Below are 18,939 nucleotides of genomic sequence, written 5' to 3'. Positions count from 1 at the left end.
ATATTAACTTGATTAATAACTAAATGCAAATACAATAAGATAAATATATAAGAAGAAGTGAAAATACATACAGTTTTAAATATTTTATTAATTATAATATATAAATTATAAAATTATTGTATTTGAAATAGTTATATAAACATTTAAGTATATAATTAACGTTAAAAATATGTACAACTAATGTTTAAAAATAATAATTTATGTATAGAAAAGTGAAAACAAACACCCGTGCGGTTGCGCGGATCAAAATCTAGTTTTAATATTTAATTAAGATCGTGTTATGCAAAATGATTAATCTACATGACAAGTTAACTTAAGAAAACAAAAACAACCACATCATTTTTATCTTTGAACACTTCATTTTCATCAACCTTACAAACTATTCGAATATTTATTTACTACAAAAAAAAAAGTCAGAGAATGATGAAAAATTTCATTTTAATTGATGTTTTCAAACATAAATAAATATTAAAAAAAAGGAGAAAATTTAGTAGTAATAGTCTTTTTTTTCCCGGTCATAGGAATAAAAGATGAACAAGAAAATAAACACAAAAAGACAACAAAGTCGACGACTACTCTTCAACATCTAATCTCAAACCCTTTTGAGACGACCGTTCAACGCGTCTTGTCTCTCTGCAACTCCATTGGCACATACCAAACCCAAAAGACCTCTCAACACTTCTTCATCCATGGAGAAGATCATCCCAAACCTTCTTCCTTCATCGATCATCATCATCCTCCTCCTCCTCTGTTCCTCTCCCCCCGCCATGGCTGCCGACGAAGACGACATAAGATGCTTAAAAGGAATCCAAACCTCCCTCACCGACCCTCAGGGCGCTCTCAGATCATGGAACTTCGCCAACACGACCCTCGGCTTCCTCTGCAACTTCGTCGGCGTCTCCTGCTGGAACAACCAAGAGAACAGAGTCATCAACCTCGAGCTTCGAGACATGGGCTTGTCCGGTCGGATCCCAGAGTCCTTACAGTACTGCGGGAGCTTGCAGAAGCTCGATCTATCCACCAACCGCTTATCCGGTAACATCCCTCCACAGCTCTGTACTTGGCTACCGTTCTTGGTCTCTCTCGATCTCTCCAACAATGACTTAAACGGCGAGGTTCCCCCTAGTTTAGCTGAGTGTAGATTCGTTAACTCTTTGGTTCTCTCTAAAAATCGGTTAACCGGTCAAATCCCGGTTCAGTTATCCTCTCTTGGAAGGTTAGCAACGTTCTCCATCTCCCACAACGACTTAACAGGTCGCATCCCTTCTTTCTTCGCCTCCTCGGCTAAGTATTCATCCGATGACTTTGCTGGAAATAAAAGACTTTGCGGACGTCCTTTATCCTCCACCTGTGGAGGGATAAGCAAGAAGAATCTTGCTATAATCGTTGCAGCTGGTGTGATCGGTGCGGCTGCTTCGACGCTGTTAGCGTTTGGCGTTTGGTGGTATTATTACAACCGTACGAGGAAGAGAAGGACTCTGAACGAAGAAGGAGTTAGCACCTTAGCGCGGAGGCTTATCAGCCATAAGCTGCTGCAAGTCTCGCTGTTCCAGAAGCCTCTGGTTAAGGTTAAGCTCGGTGACCTCATGGCCGCGACCAACGGTTTCAGCTCTGAGAATGTTATTGTTACCACTAGGACCGGGACCACGTACAAGGCGGTTCTCCCCGATGGGTCGGCGCTCGCGGTGAAGCATTTGAGCGAGTGTAAGCTCGGGGAGAAGGAGTTTAGGTACGAGATGAATCGGCTTTGGGAGCTGCGGCACCCTAACTTGGCGCCGCTTCTTGGCTTCTGCGTCGTGGAGGAGGAGAGGCTTCTTGTTTATAAGTACATGTCGAACGGCACGCTGATGAGTTTGCTGGAGGGTGATGAGGAACTGGATTGGTTAACTCGGTTTAGGATCGGTTTGGGTGCGGCTAGGGGTTTGGCTTGGCTTCACCATGGGTGTAGGCCTTCTATACTCCACCAGAATATTTGTTCGAGTGTGATTCTCGTTGATGAAGATTTCGACGCGAGGATTGTAGACTCAGGGCTTGCTAGGCTTATGGTTCCTTTAGATAATAATGAGAGCAGTTTCATGACTGGTGACTTGGGTGAGTTTGGGTATGTAGCTCCAGAGTATTCAACCACAATGTTAGCTTCGTTAAAAGGTGATGTGTATGGACTTGGAGTTGTTCTCTTGGAGTTGGCGACAGGGGTGAAAGCTCTTGGTAAAGAAGGTTTTAAAGGGAGCTTGGTTGATTGGGTGAAGCATCTTGAGAGCTCCGGGAGACTCGTTGATGCTATAGATGAGGAGATTAGAGGGAAAGGGTGTGATGATGAGATTATTAAGTTTGTTGAGGTTGCTTGTAACTGTGTGGCTTCAAGGCCTAAAGAGAGATGGTCTATGTTTAAGGCGTATCAGTCGCTTAGAGCTATGGCTGAGAAACAAGGCTATTCGTTTACAGAACAAGATGAAGATTTCCCTTTGATTTTCAACACACAAGAGAATGAATGAGACAGTGTGAAGTTAATAAAGCCTTATGTGAAAACCTTATCTTGAGGTAATTATTTGTGTATAGCATCTTGTACTACCTTCCTACTACCAAGTTAGAAGATGCATTATTCCATAAAGCTTCTAAAAATGTATTTGTAGACTTATGTTATTGTAATAGAGAACAAAGTGTATATGCTAAGTGTCTTCCCTTGTGTCTTGTGTCTCTAAAAAGATACTCCCTCTGTTCCAAATAGATGATGTTACATGATTTTTAATTTAAAAAATAATAATTTTATCGAAAAGTATGAGAAATGATGTTTTATAAAAAAAATTGATAATTAATTAAATTAATTTAGTTTATATTTTTAGTACTATCTTTTAGAAAACAATGTATATCTTAATTTTTGCGCTTTTTACCAAAACATCAACTATTTTGGAATAGAAAGGGAGTATTGTGTTTGTTTTGGTGTTTATGACTAACTGATCAATAACAAGGTTCTGAAGAGAACTGTTATAGTAAGAGCAAGTGTCTTTCTTGTGTTTTGGAAGAGTGACAAAACAAACTTTTACTTGTGTTTTCTTTTAAGAACCTAAAGGAACGTGCAGAACAAGAATATATGTCCCATGCAGAACAGGATAAAGAGGGCTTTCTCTGCAGAATCTTTACTTTAGGGTCTGCTTCTCGATACAGTCAAAATCAAACCCTGGAAAAAGAAGTTAAAGAATGCAAGAAAGAGAGAGAAAGGGAGGTTTTGCATCAATACATCACTCCTTTTGTATTTTCACTTTGTCAGATTCTCAAAGTTCAGAAGAACCCAAAAATGAAGATAGAAGTGAATCTAAAGTTGTACAAGGACAAGCTTCTAATAAGAGGCAAAATCATTGAGACTCTCTTAGTTGTTGTAGTGGTGGAGATATATTACAAGGCATAGATTATTAATAAATCAGTAATTTAAGGAGAAAAATGAGTTTTTGAAAACAGACAACTTTAGTTTAATGGTTTGCTTTAGCAGAGGAAACACAAAAGCAGACTTTAAACGTAAATAAATAAAAGACAAAAAGAAAGAAAGAAAGAACTATGAGGAAAACATGAGAGTTGGATAAAGACATAAACCTATAATCAATACAAATGTTATTACAAAAACCCTACAAAGTCCTTAAAAGTCTTAATATCTGCATCAATGTTCTCTCTACACCTTTACTTTTAAAAGTTTGTAATCTCCAGACACAATGTTCCCAAAAAGAAAAAGAGAGCAAGACTTCACCTTTGGAAAACAGAGCAAGGCTTCACGAGCTATGTGTTCTTAGCATATAATCTGAATCTGAAGTTATGGACTGCCCCAGAAGAAAAAACTAGCTTCTTGACGTGAAAACGCAATTGAGAAGGTCGAGTTATCCACTATCTTGTCTGAAAAAGGTAGAGAAACAGAAGATGAACTAAGCCCACAAGAGACTTACATTATACTGACATGATTATCTATAACAAAAAGTTTGCATACCTTACAAGTCGTAAATATTGGAAGCTAGATCATACTCGTGGTGGCTGTCTTGAAGTTTCTTTCCTGAAGAGATAGTTTTGAAACAAAAGCTCAGTAAAGTTGAGTCTTCTACTATAGAACTTTAACTAAAGTGGTCAAGTACGTCACAAGTGTCGTTCGTTCTTTTTAAAACATAGGAATTAGAGAAACAATGATAACATTATCTGCTTTCTAAGGACAAATAAAAGAAGGAAGGAACAAGAATTCCACATGCTAAAAATCTTTCTAGAAACCAGTAATTATCGGTATATGTGTAAAGCTACATCCAAGTAAATCTTGAATTCAGCAAAAAGCTAATACTAGAAGATTAGTTTTCTTGTATAAACATACTTAAACCAACTTCAAGACCACATCCTCAAAATGCTTAATCTCTGATACCAAACTCAAATAAGAATATCTAAAAGATAGAACTATGAGAGAAAATATGATGAACCTGTTGTGGATAGGATCAGCTCCATTTGGAACTTTTCGCTTGCTTACATGAAACAGATTCACATCTTTACCACTAAACCGCAAACTCTTGACCTTTTCTGTTGATGGAACACTTTGTGCAGCGTTTGCTAAGATACCAACAAGAAGAAACACAATAATAACAAGAGACACAACAACTCTAACCAAAGCTATAATGCCATTTCCACCCATACTGCAACGTATGTCCCTACAGCTGAGCAACCAAACACAAGAATAAACTGAGCAGAACATTCATGATGTTGGTGAAGTGACTGTCACATAAATAGAGAGAGAGATATGGACAGAACAAGCATTTAAGTTGTTTTTATATACCTTGGAAAGACAGATCCGTGATTGGGTCTATTTAAAAATGATGGACACAAAGCAGCATCATACATAGGTAGGTGTCCACGTAGAGAAAAAAAAAGGAAGCAAGAAGAAGAGAAAGTTATGGAAAAACATATCTTTATGTAACATATGGGCCCGTTAAGTACCTTTTTTATTTGCTTTGAGATGCGATTTTTCATGCAGCAAACCATTGGGGACCTCACAGGCTCCCCTAACTACATATATTTTAAGCCATTATAAAGCATATGACAGTGTGCCTTTTGTGACTTGAGTATTAGCAAGCCTACTCTTTTCTTTACCACTATCTTATCTCACTTGGATCTTTCCTTTAAACAATAAGAATCAATTAAGAATGTAATGCATAAATAAGAAACAAACCTGTGAAAAAGATCTAAAGCCACAACTTTCTTCCTTGTTAAGTATTCCCTCCTTACCAAGAACCAATTAGCAGAAAAGGGTATTCACTAAACAATACACTAAAGCAGATATGAAATGATAAACTTAAACTGATTCAGAAACATGTCCAGATTGTGAAGAAAAGAATCAATATCTGATTGACAGCTAGGGAAGATGGAGTCAGTTTGTTTCTATGTCACAAGCAAACTTTCTTTTGGCCTTGGTGGGAAAGAGAAGCTTGCCTTGTACATAGTAAAGCCAAAGTTTAAATAGATATAACCCCACAATTTTATTACTATACATATGTATCCCCTGTATTGTATAGGGACCTTACACATGATCATGATGGTGTCCTTCTGGTATTGATTCTTACAGTGATTGTGTGAGTAAAGGCATCTCAATATTTCCCTCTAGAGTTTTCTAATTGCATGCTCTATGTAAGAGTTGGTTACCAAAGTAGAATAAATTAGAAAGAAGGGAAGAAAGATTAACACATACCTTAGTTATGTCACTCTCATAAAGGTTTTGTCTTTTTTTTTTTTTTTGTCACATAAATTATATTAAATGAAACTCAAATTGCTTAGGCCCAAAGATGGCCCAAACGGAAGTCAATACAGAAGATGGGCTCTAAGAGCCGCTTTTGCCAAGCCATCGGCGATAGTATTTTTTGATCTAGAGAGATGCGTAAAGGAAATTGAAGCAAAATCAGAGGAGATCACTCGAATGTCATGGATGACACCGATGATTTCTTTAGACTGATGCTTGCTGGAGATTGCTCTAACGAGTTTTTAGAAGTTATTGACGCTTAGGATAGTTATTGACGTACATTATACATACATATAGAAGTTGTGTGTAGCAAGTTGTCTCTCAGACTTAAGGCCATCAAACAAAGCCATATGTAATGGAAAAAAGGAAAAAACTCTAACTGACATTATATCTCAAAGTGTGTACAACTGTAGTTACACCATTATATTAGTGCAACTTGTTTCCATGCTAGGACTTGGCAACAAACAAAATGGCAATTGATGTACAAAAGGAACTGCAAACATATAACACGAGATAGTAAGAATATGTGACAACAAGAAACAGAAATGAAAACTAAATGATCTTGTATCACATGATAAAAGCAAGTGCGGAAAATCATAGTATTTGAGATGTAACAGCCAGAAGAGTAGCTGCATTATTTTACATCCAAAACAACTTATTCTAGTATTCAAACTTTGGAACAAAACTAGCTCTTTAATCCCAGCCTCTGTTCATTGCCTTTTAAGCGAAGGAACTAGAACCTTCTCTTGCAGGCAGAGGGTCCAATCTGAGCTGTGTATGTTTTTAGACTGAAACATATTTGGATCCCAAGAAGCTTTGGTGATAATAAAGATCATAAAGAGAGAAGAAAAATTATTGAAAAAGCACATGAAATAGTTCTTGAACATAAAAGAAGCTACAAGAGAAGCAACAATAACAACAAAAAGAAGGATCTAATAATCTAAGCTATTCAAGAGTTGAGGAAACTGTGACATCATCTCCTGGTCCTTATCCAATATTTCATCCACAAAGTAAATCGCTGAATGGCACGTTCCAGATGCCTTGGTAGCAATGTTCTTAGAGCTGGACTCAGCTTGGCTGTTGAAGTTTTCCGTTTGCGCAAAAGTGAGGTTGCTAGTAGCTGAGGATCCCACTACTTGTGTCTGAGAACTCATGGGTGAAACAGAGTCCGAGAGAAGATAATCGCTCCAGCAGAATGTAGTAACCGGTGCTTGAGCCCCTTGGTTGATACTAGCAGAAGACGATGAGGAAGAGCATGAAGATGTAGTTCCACCGACCAGATGATTTGAATTTCTAGAGAAATGGATTGAAGTAGTTTGATAGATTCTTGTCATGTTTTAAAGAAGTTAATTAGCAATTAGGTATCTTCTTTACCTGCTGCCAATGATTCTGTGACACTGAATGATAAGCTCTTTTTCTTGGGGGGAGAAGCTATCTTTTTTAAGGTCCGGTCTTAAGTAATTCGTCCATCTCGGTCTTCAGATCTTTCCACATCGATTCAGGGCTACTTTCTTGGGGATCAAACTCCAGTTTCCTACACCATGGATTGCAACCTAAGCGAGGATCTTAGCGTCTCTTCTGTGGTCCAGAGACCTTTCTTGACATTGGACTTGTCACAGCATGGAGGTCTTCCCATTTTTTTGAGTATTCAGACACAAAGAGAGAAGATCAGCTTAGAAATGTCTGAAAGTATCTGCTTTATGGAAATAGAATGGTGCAATGCAAAAGCTCTGAGAGAGAAACAGACGTTGAGTATCTCATGCCTTGAATGCTTTTAATTAACGGTAATTGCATGATTGTTACACTTTATTAGAAATATAGAGAGCTTCCAAGTGCATGACGTAGATTAGACAACTATCATGGCATGTACATACACTACAGAAATGTACAATAATACATATCATGGGTTGCTTGCTTGAGTTTGATGATAAAACAAACAGACTTATATTAAAGTTTGGTCATAACTGAACACGAAACCAGAAGCTTATTTAGAAGATGAGCAACATATAATCATGACTTTTTTTTAAAGAGTTTGATTTTACTTAGTCTGTCTAAGTAAAGGGCCCATTATCGGCTCATTAATGCGCAAACATATGGGCCCAGTAAAGGCCCATTATCGGCTCGCTTTCGTGTAGCGTACGTACGGAAAGAAAACCCTAGAAATCTCCTCCTCATTATGGGGGAGAGGCACAACCAAAACCCCTTTAAATACACGATTCTAAAGGGCCCCTCACAAACCCTAGCAGTCAAAAACTCCGCAGAGTAAAAAAAAAAAGATGAAGGGGATCGCTGCTTTCCTCCTCGCGAAGCTCGCCGGAAACGAGAAGCCGACCAAGGATGATCTGAAGAGCATCTTCGATTCCGTTGGCGCTGAGTTCGACGAGGCCAAGACAGATCTGTTCTTTTCTCTCGTGAAGGATCACGACGTGGCCGAGCTGATCGCTGTTGGGAGGGAGAAGATGGGGGCTCTATCTTCCGGCGGTGCAGGTGTCGCTATGGTGGCTGGAGGAGGAGGAGGCGACGCTCCTTCGGCGGCTGAGCCAGCGGCGGAGACGAAGAAGGTTGAGGAGGAGAAGGAGGAGTCGGATGATGGTGAAGGCATGATGAGTCTTTTCGATTGAGTTTAGTTTATGACAGAAGGCTTGGAGGATCTGATCTTGTCTGAAATATTTATCGCTTTTAATTTTTGTTTTAAATGAATGGATCGTTGTTGATAATACCTTTTTTAAGGATTATTAAAGACTTTGTTATCTATCGTTAAATTATCTATTTTATGTTACTCAGTTATGATTTTGTTGCCTGAATGTTGAACACCACAGTTTCACCATGCGTATGTGCTGCTAAGAGATTATCAAAGTTGTTTCTTTGATAAATGGTTTTAGTATACGTCTTTAAGTTTGGGGATAATTGTTTGTGGTTTTTGTGATATAAACTTTCCAAGAGCTGATTGTTTAGGATACATCAATTTTAGATTTTGAAAGTGACACTGAAAATACACATTTTGTAAATAAGGATAAGGATCTGACTCTTCTAATCGGTTTCTTCCTCATTGTCACTTAATTTTTTTTTATTGATACACTCAGAAACTAACTGTGAAACTGAAGCTGACACTTTATTGAGAGACTCTTTGGAGCTGTTCTTGTTTCTGCCGATTGTGAAGCTCTCTTGAAGGGCATCATTATCCATTGTCCTTAGAATGATGTCCTTAGGATTTTTTATTGTTATTTTTAGATTAGGACATTTGTAAGGACTTTTTGTTGAAATGATGATTATTGGTGGGACTTATTCTTGGTCTTTAGATAAATTTTTTTTTTTAAATAACTTGTAACATATATATAAGATAAAACTTATTTCCATTTTAAATTTAATATAACACACAAATTATCGAAATATATTAAATTTAATAGAAAACTACAAAGTTTTTATTACATTACATTGTGGAGAGATCCGTCGGGAGAAGCGTTGAGAGACCGGTCGAGAGATCCGTCAAAGAAATTCGGTGGAGAAGAGAGGAGAAGCCTCGAGAGGAGATCCGTCGGTGGAAAAGAGAGGAGAAGCCTCAGGAGGAGATTCGTCGGTGGAGAAGAGAGGAGAAACCTCAGGAGGAGATCCGTCGAGAGAAGAAACTTCAGGAGAAGATCCGTCGGTGGAGAAGAGAGGAGAACTCTCGGGAGGAGATCGAAGAGAGGAGATTCGTCGGTCGAGAAGAGATGAGATCGAAGAGAGGAGATTCGTCGGTCGAGAAAAAGAAAAGACGAGAAAATCACAACACTTTCCCAATTCGATTTTCCTCTCACCGGTTTCATCGCCCAATCCCACCAAGCCACGTATCACCTAACGACGAGAACAAAAGCATCTTAACTTAGATATGTCCTTAGATAATTATTTATTTTTGATTTAAACTAATTGTCATTTATGCTAAGGACATGCCATTAGGACGCCGTTAATCTTGCCCTTAGACTGTATATCATGGGCTCTAGAATTTGGGCTTTTGATTTTGTTCCTAATGAGTCTCTCGAAACCCAATTGCGTGATAGTGCGTGCGTGTGAGACGAGAAAAAATTACTGACATCGTGGCATTTGAAAATCCGCCATCGTGTAAAATATGTCATCCTATCTTAAAATAACTTTTCAAAAGGTACTTTTACGTAAGAAATTAGTATAAAATTCATAGACTAATGATAAAGAAATGAAAACCTCATATGTTAATGCGGATAAACCTCGTGTAAAATATGTCATCCTATCTAAACTTTTTTTTTCTGTCTGTTTATGAAATAATAGTTAACAGCTAAACCGCATTAACATATGAGGTCTTCATTTCTTTATCATTAGTCTAAACTTAACCGGACCTCGTGGTCTGGTGGTAAAAAAACTTCGGCTGAAGTGTCTGCCATCACGAGTTCGAGTTCCGGTCACAGTAGATTTAACATGGTTTTCGTTTGGTTTTCAGGACTTTCCTTGCCGGTACTAGTTGGATGCGGTGGGATAGTCGGAGTAAGTGAGAGGTCCGGATACCTAGATAGTCGGTGTTGTATTAAAGTTATTACAGTTAACTAGAATTATAGAATTTTTTTCTCAAATTCTTTTTAAAGAAAATAACGATTTCCTTAAGAAAAAAAAAGATCTTTAGCTCATACTTTACCCAATTTTAAAATCTTAAAAATATTTAAGTGGTTCAGTAGACCATTTTTTACCACCTTTCACCTAATCCTAAAGTTAAAGATCATAAACTAAAAAGACTAGTGACGTTATTCACTGTAACATACCCTATGATTAAACTAAATATAATAATCGTAACATTCAATAATATTCTGCATATATATGATCAGTTTCCTATAAAGTTAGTTTCATGGCAACTTCCTTGGACCTCTAGAGTACTATATAATAGACGGTAATGAAGCAACAAAACCAAAGCCAAGTCTCAAGAGAAGAAAAAAAAAACACAAAGACTCTTTCGTACGACACAAGCAAGAGTCTTGAGACACAAGAAACCAGAAAAAGATGCTTGAAACCGTAGCAATATGGGGCAAGATGGTGTCGAGTATTATGCTCATTTGGGCGATGTACTCACAATACATCCCTCGCCATATACGATCTCAAATGGAGATATACTTCTACAAGCTACTCGGATGGCTCTCATTCTACGTCCACATCAAGTTCAGATAAGTTAACAAATCGACTCGAATAATAAAACAATTTGACGAGTAACAGATTTTTTTTTTTTTTTTGCTAAAACGTTAATATCATATAAATATGAAAAAAGGAACTTACAAAGTTGTAATCCTAATGACAACACTTCCAAGGCAAAAAAAGGAAAAACAAGGAAGTATTACAAGGTAGTATTGGAGTTTCAACCACCATTTCACGTAAACTGAAGCCAAGAGGACAAGAGGGTGTTGTATTTTCTCTTGTCTCTTCTTCCTAAGAGAATGTTGCGCACCTCTCGATCAATAATCCTAAACACCGTGTTCGGTGGGATAAGGACCTGATTATGGAGGATATTATTTCTCTGCCGCCAAATGTGGTAGACAGTTGATTGGGTAGCTATCTTCTTCAAAATGGAGACATTTAGACCACGTGGTAGACGAGTAACAGATAATGGGATCTGCTAATCAGGCCCATACAGTTAGACCACGTGGTAGTTTTGTAGTGTTAGGTGAGATCGAATCATCTATATATAACATACACTCGGCTTATGAAGCGTTAGGTGAGATTGAATCATTGAAATATACGCACATCCCTCCCTCTGACACTACACTGACTCACCCATTGGTGTATAATCAATTTTTTTTTAAAAAAATGGCAGATGTTGTAGTGGTCTCTGAGACCATAGTTCGACCAGAGAGCAACGAGGATGGATCGGATCGGGTTAAGATCCACCTCACTCCATGGGATCTCATCTTCCTTCGAACTGAATACCCACAAAGAGCTCTTATCTTCCCGAAACCCGACCCGAAAATCAACGTGATTTCTCAACTGAAGTCCTCTCTTTCCGCAGCTTTGAAGATCGTCTATCCATTCGCTGGACGTCTAGTGAAGATCCACAACGAAGACGACGAAACGGCGTCGTTTTACATAGACTGCGATGGCTCGGGTGTCAAATTCGTGCATGCAGATGCTAAAACTGTGTCGGTGAGCGATGTTTTAGAACGTTCGGGGGATAACTGGAACACGTTTTTTCCAGCAAACGGAGTTAAAAGCTTAGAAGGTGTCACGGAGTCTTTGCTTGCTCTCCAAGTAACGGAGTTGAAAGATGGAGTCCTCATCGGATACGGCATCAACCACTTGGTTGCTGACGGAGCTTCCTTCTGGAGTTTTTTCAAAACCTGGACGGAGATTTGCTCCGCCGCCCGGAAAACGTTTCCTCCTTTGCCTCTCCGTGGCTGGTTCCTCCCAGAGATTGATTACCCGATTCGGATCCCCATCTCGGAGACAGTACCATCATCACCCGTTAGGGTTGTTGCATCTTCCTCGTTGCTCTATCTACCAAAGAAGATGTTTCGGTTCACGAGGAGACACATCTCCGAGCTCAAAGCGAAAGCCAACGCCGAGGTTGCTGCTGCTGCTTATGGCGAGCATCTGAAAATCTCGTCGTTTCAAGCCGTTTTGGCGCATATGTGGAGGTCAATAATCAGAAACAGTGATCTCGATCCGGAAGAAGTGATTCATTTCAAGTTGCCTATGGATTTGAGACAGAGGCTAAACCCTCCGCTCCAGAAAGAGTGTTTTGGAAACATGGTCGGACTGCCCACAGCCATTACAACGGCCGGAGAGATGCTTGACAATGGACTGGGTTGGGCTGCTTTGCAACTGGACAAAACTGTGAGGTCGCAAACGAATGAAGAACTCAAGCGTTTTGCTGAGGATTGGGTGAAGAACCCAAAGATACCGAATGGTTTAATGTTGAATAATTCCTTCCTTGTTGGCAGCTCTCCGCGGTTCAATGTGTTTGGAAACGATTTTGGTTGGGGTAAACCGATTGCGGTTCGAGCTGGACCGGGAATCTCTGGCCATGGTAGAATCCTTGTTTACCCGGGAACTGAACAACGAAGCATGGAGATTCAAACGTGTTTATGGTCTCACGTTTTGGATAAATTATTGGCTGATGCAGAATTTTTACAGCATGTCTTATGTGTTCATCCAAGTCGATTGTAATTCTTTCTTTTATGTTCTACATTTCTGCTAGGCAATCTGTGTGTTAAAGAAATAAGAAAAAAATCATATTTAAACAATAGACAATAATAGTGCTAGTGGTAGCTAGTACACTAACCCCTCCAAGGGCTTTTGTTCAAACTTGTTTCTCCAGTTTATGATATTATTTAATGGAAAATATATTATTTAAAACAAATGAACCTCTGCTACATCACCATAAATTAATCAGAAATATACCACCTGCCATTTTAAATATTAAGTGAAATTGCGAAAGCAACACCATATTAAACTCTAGACAATGGTAGTTAATTTTGATATTTAACTTTTATTTTTTTAATAAATTAATTAAAATTAGTAATATATTTTAAGAATCAAAATGTGTTAAAATTCAATAATTTGTGTTATTTTGTGTGTTTGCATTAATTATAAATGATGTAAAAAATTTTGCATCACTTAATTAAATTACTTTGAATGTGGTGATGCAAATAATTTGCATCATTTTATTAACAACTAATATAAAAATGTATTTTATTTGCATTAGTTATTGTATATGATGCTAATATGTATCAATTGTGAAAATTGAAATTAATACACACATCAATTTTTCAAATGATGTTAATGTTAGTATTCGTTAAAATAAATGATTTCAATTATTTATTTAATAATAAATAAAATAAATTCGATTTCTATTTAAAAGTAATTTAATAATTATGAAACTTAATTTAAATATTATATTAATTTTAAAATTACGAACGTCAATTAAGTCAATAAAATTTAATGTCAAAAATATTTTTGTATTCATAACTTTCGTTTTATTGAAAATACAAATATATAGGAGAAAAACACTAAAAGATATAGTGAGAAGTCTAAAAAAAATGAACTGAAAAAAAGAAAAAGATGGTACAACAAGCCATAAAATACTAATTACATTTTGGATTTGTATATGGCAGTGTAGTTTTAATTAAATCGAAATAAATGTGACAAATTTACATTTTGGATTTGTATATGGCAGTGTAGTTTTAATGAAATTGAAATAAATGTGACATAATCACGTTTTGAATTTGTATGGCAATATAATAGATATTATTCGTGTATGTTAATATATATATATATATATATGTGTGTGTATGTGTTTATATAGCTGGTGGAGTGGAGCGGAGATCTGGTTCTTAAAATTTTAATATTTGTGATTTGCTTCAATTTTAACGAATATATTATATTTTTAGCATTTGTTTTGCTACAAAACTTTACGGATATCCAAAATTTTCAGATAGAATTGAATGAGATAATGGATCAAATTAAATTTATATGATAAAATGCCTAGTCCTAGTCCTTTTTGGAAGCAGAAAGCTTTTTAATTGTTTTGTGAAGTTAAAAACTGAATATGTTTAATGTCAACTTGACTTTTTGAGTTGTTTTTTTTTTAAATTAAATTTGAGTTTCAGTATTCTATATTTCAATGAATAATTTGGAAGTTTTATTTAATGAAATAAACAAAAAAAAATCTAGCAAAATGTATGCCGTTTATTATCACCGTCTACAATACACACTTTACTACGTGGTCAAAAACGATTTTTTTTTTTTTGTAATTTGTCAAAAATAGTAAAACTCTTGCAGGACCTTACTTTTGAGTTTTGAGTGATTGTTTTTTTTTCATGTTTAATCATAATAATTAACTAAGTAATAATATTATCAATTTCACTATTTTTAGATAAAAAGACATTAGGTCTCTTTAATCTAAATATCGGTTTGGTTTAAGGTTATTTTTTTTTATTTATAATCTCCTAAAATATCACTACCATTCTAAATCTATATTTATTTTGGTTTGTTGAGTTAAAATGCTTGAGGTTTTTGGTTTTTTGGGTGATAAACCAAAAACTATTATTATTAGTTTGGTTCATGTTATATGAGTTTTAGACAGTCTTGATATCAAACCAATAGTCTCATATTATAATTTCTATAACGCATGCAAAATCAAATCAAATCTAGATAATAGTAAAAGAAAAAGAAAATTATTAAGACAAATTATTTCTTCACAATTTAGCCGATGGTAAGAGGAAACATTAAAAAAAATTCTAATTTCAACTATTATTGAGTAAAAAAGAAGTATGCAATGATATGTTACCGTAATTGTAATCGAGTTTGAGAAGTTTATGAAGGAAAATAAATGTCAATTAGTTTCTTGCAAATTGTATTTCTATGTAGAAACTTTGTATAATCTGTTGAACTATGCATGTGAGTATATTGAAAATAAAACCTGTAAAATATTATATTAGAAAAACGATATTGGTGAAGTTTATTTAGGAAAGAACATTACAATAAATTTGTAAAGTTGGCTTGAGAAACTCTCTAGATGTGACATGTCAGCATATTCATTCTCGAATCGTTGTATGGCTACCACGCACATTAATCTTAAATATTTTTCTTTTAATATCCAGGGGATTGAAAGTAGTGTTAGAGAAAAAAAAATTTAAAGTAAAACTGTATTATTTATGACTATCAAGACTCTTTTTTTGTCAAACGTTCCTTTACTGATTTTTTCCACCCATCACTGCTCTATAGTAACTTAGTAAGCTTATCCCATTGATTTTTTTTCAAACATCAAAAATTGCATTTTTTTTTTATTTTGGGTAATTTATCGGATAAAAGAGTTAGATGTGGATCACGAATTGATGCAAAAACAAAATTCTTTGAGTACATAACCCGTTATCGTGTAAAACAAGTCACCACCGTGTATTTTAATAAATTTTCAAAAGCTACTTTTATGTGAGAAATTAATTGCCAATTTTATAGATTAAAGATAAAGAAACGAAGACCTTAATTACGTAAATGCGGCCTAGCTGTTAACTATTATCTAAACTTGTAGTCGAAGGTGTATAAAAGTTACTGCAGTTGACTACAATTATAGTATAATGATTTGCTTAAGAAAAACTATCTTTGGCTCATACTTTATCGAATTTTTAAATCTCAGAAATTTATTTTAGTAGCCTTTCTAGCACCTTAAGGATAATCAGGAGACCATTTTCTAGCACCTTTCACCTAATCCTAAAGTTAAGATCGTCAACAACAAAGACTAGTGACGTTAATACACCCTGAAAGTAAACTAAATATAATTAAGAAACAAAATTATCATAACGATTCCACAAGATAATAATATTCTGCATATATATGATAGGTTTCCTATAGAGTTAGTTTCATGGCAGCTTCCTTGGACCTCTAGAGTACTATATAATCGACGGTAATGAAGCAACAAAACCAAAGCCAAGTCTCAAGAGAAAAAAAAAAACACAAAGACTCTTTCGTGCAACACAAGCAAAGTGTCTTGCAAAACAAGAAACCAAGATGCTTGAAACCGTAGCAATATGGGGAATAACCGCCAAGTCGGTGTCGAGTGTCATGCTTATTTGGGCGGTGTACTCGCAATACATCCCTCGCCATGTCCGATCTCAAATGGAGATATACTTCTACAAGCTACTCGGATGGCTCTCATTCTACGTCCACATCAAGTTCACCGAGCACACAGAAGAAGGTCTCAAGAGAAGCGAGAACTACAACGCTATACGCAACTACCTCTCCACCAATACCGCCGCTCGTGCTCAACGGCTAAAGGCCAACGAGTCCAAAAACAGCAAGTCGTTGGTGCTTAGCATGGACGACCACGAGGAAGTTGAAGATGTGTTCAACGGTGTGAAGGTGAAGTGGTACTCCAACGTGAAAGTGACTGAGACACAATCTAACTACGGTCGGAACAACTCGTACGAGAGAAGGTTCTTTACACTCACTTTCCACAGAAGACACAGAGGGATGATCATAGACACTTATATAACTCATGTTTTGAGAGAAGGGAAAGCTATTGGCGTGAGGAACAGAGAGAGGAAGCTGTACACTAACAACTCGAGCTCAGAGTGGTATCCATGGATGTCAGGGAAGTGGAGTAACGTTCCTTTTCATCATCCGGCGACGTTTGAGACTTTGGCAATGGATCCTGAGAAGAAAGAGAGGATCAAGAAGGATTTGGTGAAGTTTAGCAAAGGGAAAGATTATTACAAGAAGGTTGGGAAGGCTTGGAAGAGAGGCTACCTCTTGTTTGGTCCGCCAGGGACAGGGAAGTCAACTATGATATCTGCAATAGCTAACTTCTTGGACTATGATGTGTATGATCTTGAGTTAACGACCGTGAAGGATAACTCAGAGCTGAAGAAGCTGTTGCTTGAGACACAAGGTAAGTCTATTGTTGTGATTGAAGACATTGATTGCTCTCTTGATCTTACGGGTCAGAGGAAGACAAAGAAGGAAGAAGATGAAGAGGAAGATAAGGAGAAGAAGAAGGAGAAGAAGAAAGAAGATGAGAAAAAGAGTAAAGTGACATTGTCAGGGCTATTAAACTCCATTGATGGGTTATGGTCAGCTTGTAGTGATGAGAAGATTATTATATTCACTACAAACTTTGTGGATAAGCTTGATCCTGCGTTGATAAGGAGAGGGAGGATGGACAACCATATTGAGATGTCTTATTGTAGGTTTGAAGCGTTCAAGGTTTTGGCTAAGAACTACTTGGAGATTGAGTCACATGAGTTGTATGGAGAGATTGAGAGGTTGCTTGAGGAAACAGATATGTCTCCTGCTGATGTAGCAGAGACTTTGATGCCTAAATCTGATGAAGAAGATGCGGATGTTTGTATCAAGCGTTTGGTCAAGACTGTGGAGGAGGAGAAGGAGAAGGCAAAGAAGTTGGCTGAGGAAGAAGAGAAGAGTAAAGCAGAGAAGGAAGAGAAGAGGAAGAAGAAGAAAGAAGAGGAGGCAGATAACAAGAAGACAGAGGAAGACGAGAAGAAAGTTAAGGGATCAAAAGTAAATGGTGACCTATCTGAGAAGAATGGTACCAACTAAAAGGGTATAAGGAAAAGAAGTGAAGCCTGATGTGTGTTGTTTTATTTGTGTGTTGTGTGGATTGAATAAGGTCGTTCTATTAGGCCATCTTAAGTATCTACTTGGTTGTTGTATTAGGCCGTCTTAAGTATATATTTGATTGTTGTATTAGGCCGTCTCTTAAGTATATATATTTGATTGTTGTATTAGGCCATCTTTAAGTAAATATTTGATTGTTGTATTAGGCCATCTTAAGTATCTTATTTGATTGTTCTAATGTTTTCAAGTACCACCTATATTTATTCTATTAGCAAAGGTTCAGGTTATCTCTGCCATATTTGTTCTAGGAAGATGGCAGACTAACCAAATCCAAGCATAAGACGACTTGTCATAAACTTAATGGTGCAAAAATGGTAGGCAGCATCAAGACGAACAATCTAGTAACATAACTTGCTTCTCAAATCGTTAAGGGTTCATGCAGAAGTAGCATCTAGAAAGAGCTTGCTGGGTTCACCAGTCAAGGCAGATGGGAGGCTAATCTATTATATATAGAGTTGGGAAAGTGGACGAATTAGCAAAGGAAGAGCATTTCTGCTTCAAGGGAATTGGACTAGAGGAGCTGAAACAGAAGCTTGAAGAAGAGACAGGTCTAAGTAAAACCCTTTAAACGCAAAACTATATCCCCTTGGGTTGCATCTCCCTTCCAACAACACAATGATGTGCTTATTGTCTTGAATCTTGATCCCTTCGTCTTTACAAGTTTAGTTTTCTTTTCATTGACAACTTACCAAGAGTACCGTGAGCCATGAAAAATCAGGAAAATTAGTTAAGACAATGAGGTCAACATAACGTTTCCAGTTTTTTGTGGATGTTGGTTCAGTCATGGAATTGTGTGACAATGAGTATAAGCACTTCTTGAAGAATGTTTCAATATATAATTGAAAGAGAGTCTTTTTATGAAATTATGCAGGGGGTAATGACTGATGCATGCATTTCTTGAAGAATGGTTCAATAATATGGAGAGTTTGATGTCCAAGACCACAAACTTTTGCTTGCTGTTACTGTGTATCTCGGTAACAAAACCTTTTTAAGGCCACCTTGGTGCTAGAAGTATGTAGCATCAGGATGTATTTTAAGTCCTAGCTAATTAGGACCAAAAATACAAT

The 18,939-nt window shown here is 36.8% G+C and overlaps 5 protein-coding genes across 6 annotated transcripts; 4 read left to right on the top strand and 1 right to left on the bottom strand.

The window, feature by feature from the left end:
- Nucleotides 1-563: 563 nt before the first annotated feature.
- On the top strand, nt 564-2,684 carry LOC106371135 (inactive LRR receptor-like serine/threonine-protein kinase BIR2). The gene has a single exon (XM_013811174.3). It carries the CDS (start codon nt 690-692, stop codon nt 2,493-2,495), a length of 1,806 nt encoding a protein of 601 aa, XP_013666628.2. The 5' UTR covers nt 564-689; the 3' UTR covers nt 2,496-2,684.
- An 891-nt stretch (nt 2,685-3,575) lies between these two features.
- Nucleotides 3,576-4,816, bottom strand: LOC106370156 (CLAVATA3/ESR (CLE)-related protein 25-like). Of its 2 annotated transcripts, none has more exons than XM_048771575.1 (3): nt 4,446-4,816; nt 3,979-4,036; nt 3,576-3,882 (listed from the first exon to the last, which is right to left on the bottom strand). In XM_048771575.1, exons 1-2 carry the CDS (start codon nt 4,712-4,714, stop codon nt 4,003-4,005), a joined length of 303 nt encoding a protein of 100 aa, XP_048627532.1. In that variant the 5' UTR covers nt 4,715-4,816; the 3' UTR covers nt 3,576-3,882; nt 3,979-4,002. The 2 variants fall into 2 exon arrangements, with proteins under 2 accessions (XP_048627532.1, XP_013665672.1); XM_013810218.3 differs by having other exon boundaries at nt 3,974-4,036; nt 4,446-4,812.
- A 3,147-nt stretch (nt 4,817-7,963) lies between these two features.
- On the top strand, nt 7,964-8,542 carry LOC106370155 (60S acidic ribosomal protein P2-3-like). The gene has a single exon (XM_013810217.3). The coding sequence runs from the start codon at nt 8,029-8,031 to the stop codon at nt 8,371-8,373; it is 345 nt and encodes a 114-aa protein (XP_013665671.2). The 5' UTR covers nt 7,964-8,028; the 3' UTR covers nt 8,374-8,542.
- A 1,395-nt stretch (nt 8,543-9,937) lies between these two features.
- On the top strand, nt 9,938-12,942 carry LOC106370154 (uncharacterized acetyltransferase At3g50280-like). Its single transcript, XM_048771574.1, has one exon. It carries the CDS (start codon nt 11,351-11,353, stop codon nt 12,905-12,907), a length of 1,557 nt encoding a protein of 518 aa, XP_048627531.1. The 5' UTR covers nt 9,938-11,350; the 3' UTR covers nt 12,908-12,942.
- Nucleotides 12,943-16,187: 3,245 nt separating this feature from the next.
- LOC106370153 (AAA-ATPase At3g28510-like) lies at nt 16,188-17,932 on the top strand. Its single transcript, XM_013810214.3, has one exon. The coding sequence runs from the start codon at nt 16,247-16,249 to the stop codon at nt 17,792-17,794; it is 1,548 nt and encodes a 515-aa protein (XP_013665668.2). The 5' UTR covers nt 16,188-16,246; the 3' UTR covers nt 17,795-17,932.
- The last annotated feature ends 1,007 nt before the right edge of the window (nt 17,933-18,939 follow it).

The sequence above is a fragment of the Brassica napus genome, unplaced genomic scaffold, assembly GCF_020379485.1.
Source record: "Brassica napus cultivar Da-Ae unplaced genomic scaffold, Da-Ae ScsIHWf_1206;HRSCAF=1726, whole genome shotgun sequence".
Taxonomy (NCBI): Eukaryota; Viridiplantae; Streptophyta; class Magnoliopsida; order Brassicales; family Brassicaceae; genus Brassica; species Brassica napus.
The sequence above is the reverse complement of the archived record's forward strand: the minus strand, read 5'-3'. Positions and strand labels throughout refer to the sequence as shown.

What these genes read in the sequence shown, in the direction of transcription:
- LOC106370156 (XM_048771575.1), bottom strand. Translation starts at nt 4,714, where the DNA reads ATGTTCTGCTCAGTTTATTCTTGTGTTTGGTTGCTCAGCTGTAGGGAC. An exon ending in GCTGATCCTATCCACAACAG is followed by an intron (nt 4,037 to 4,445) that starts GTTCATCATATT and finishes CTATCTCTTCAG; the next exon opens with GAAAGAAACTTCAAGACAGC.
- LOC106371135 (XM_013811174.3), top strand. Translation starts at nt 690, where the DNA reads ATGGAGAAGATCATCCCAAACCTTCTTCCTTCATCGATCATCATCATC.
- LOC106370154 (XM_048771574.1), top strand. Translation starts at nt 11,351, where the DNA reads ATGGGATCTGCTAATCAGGCCCATACAGTTAGACCACGTGGTAGTTTT.
- LOC106370155 (XM_013810217.3), top strand. Translation starts at nt 8,029, where the DNA reads ATGAAGGGGATCGCTGCTTTCCTCCTCGCGAAGCTCGCCGGAAACGAG.
- LOC106370153 (XM_013810214.3), top strand. Translation starts at nt 16,247, where the DNA reads ATGCTTGAAACCGTAGCAATATGGGGAATAACCGCCAAGTCGGTGTCG.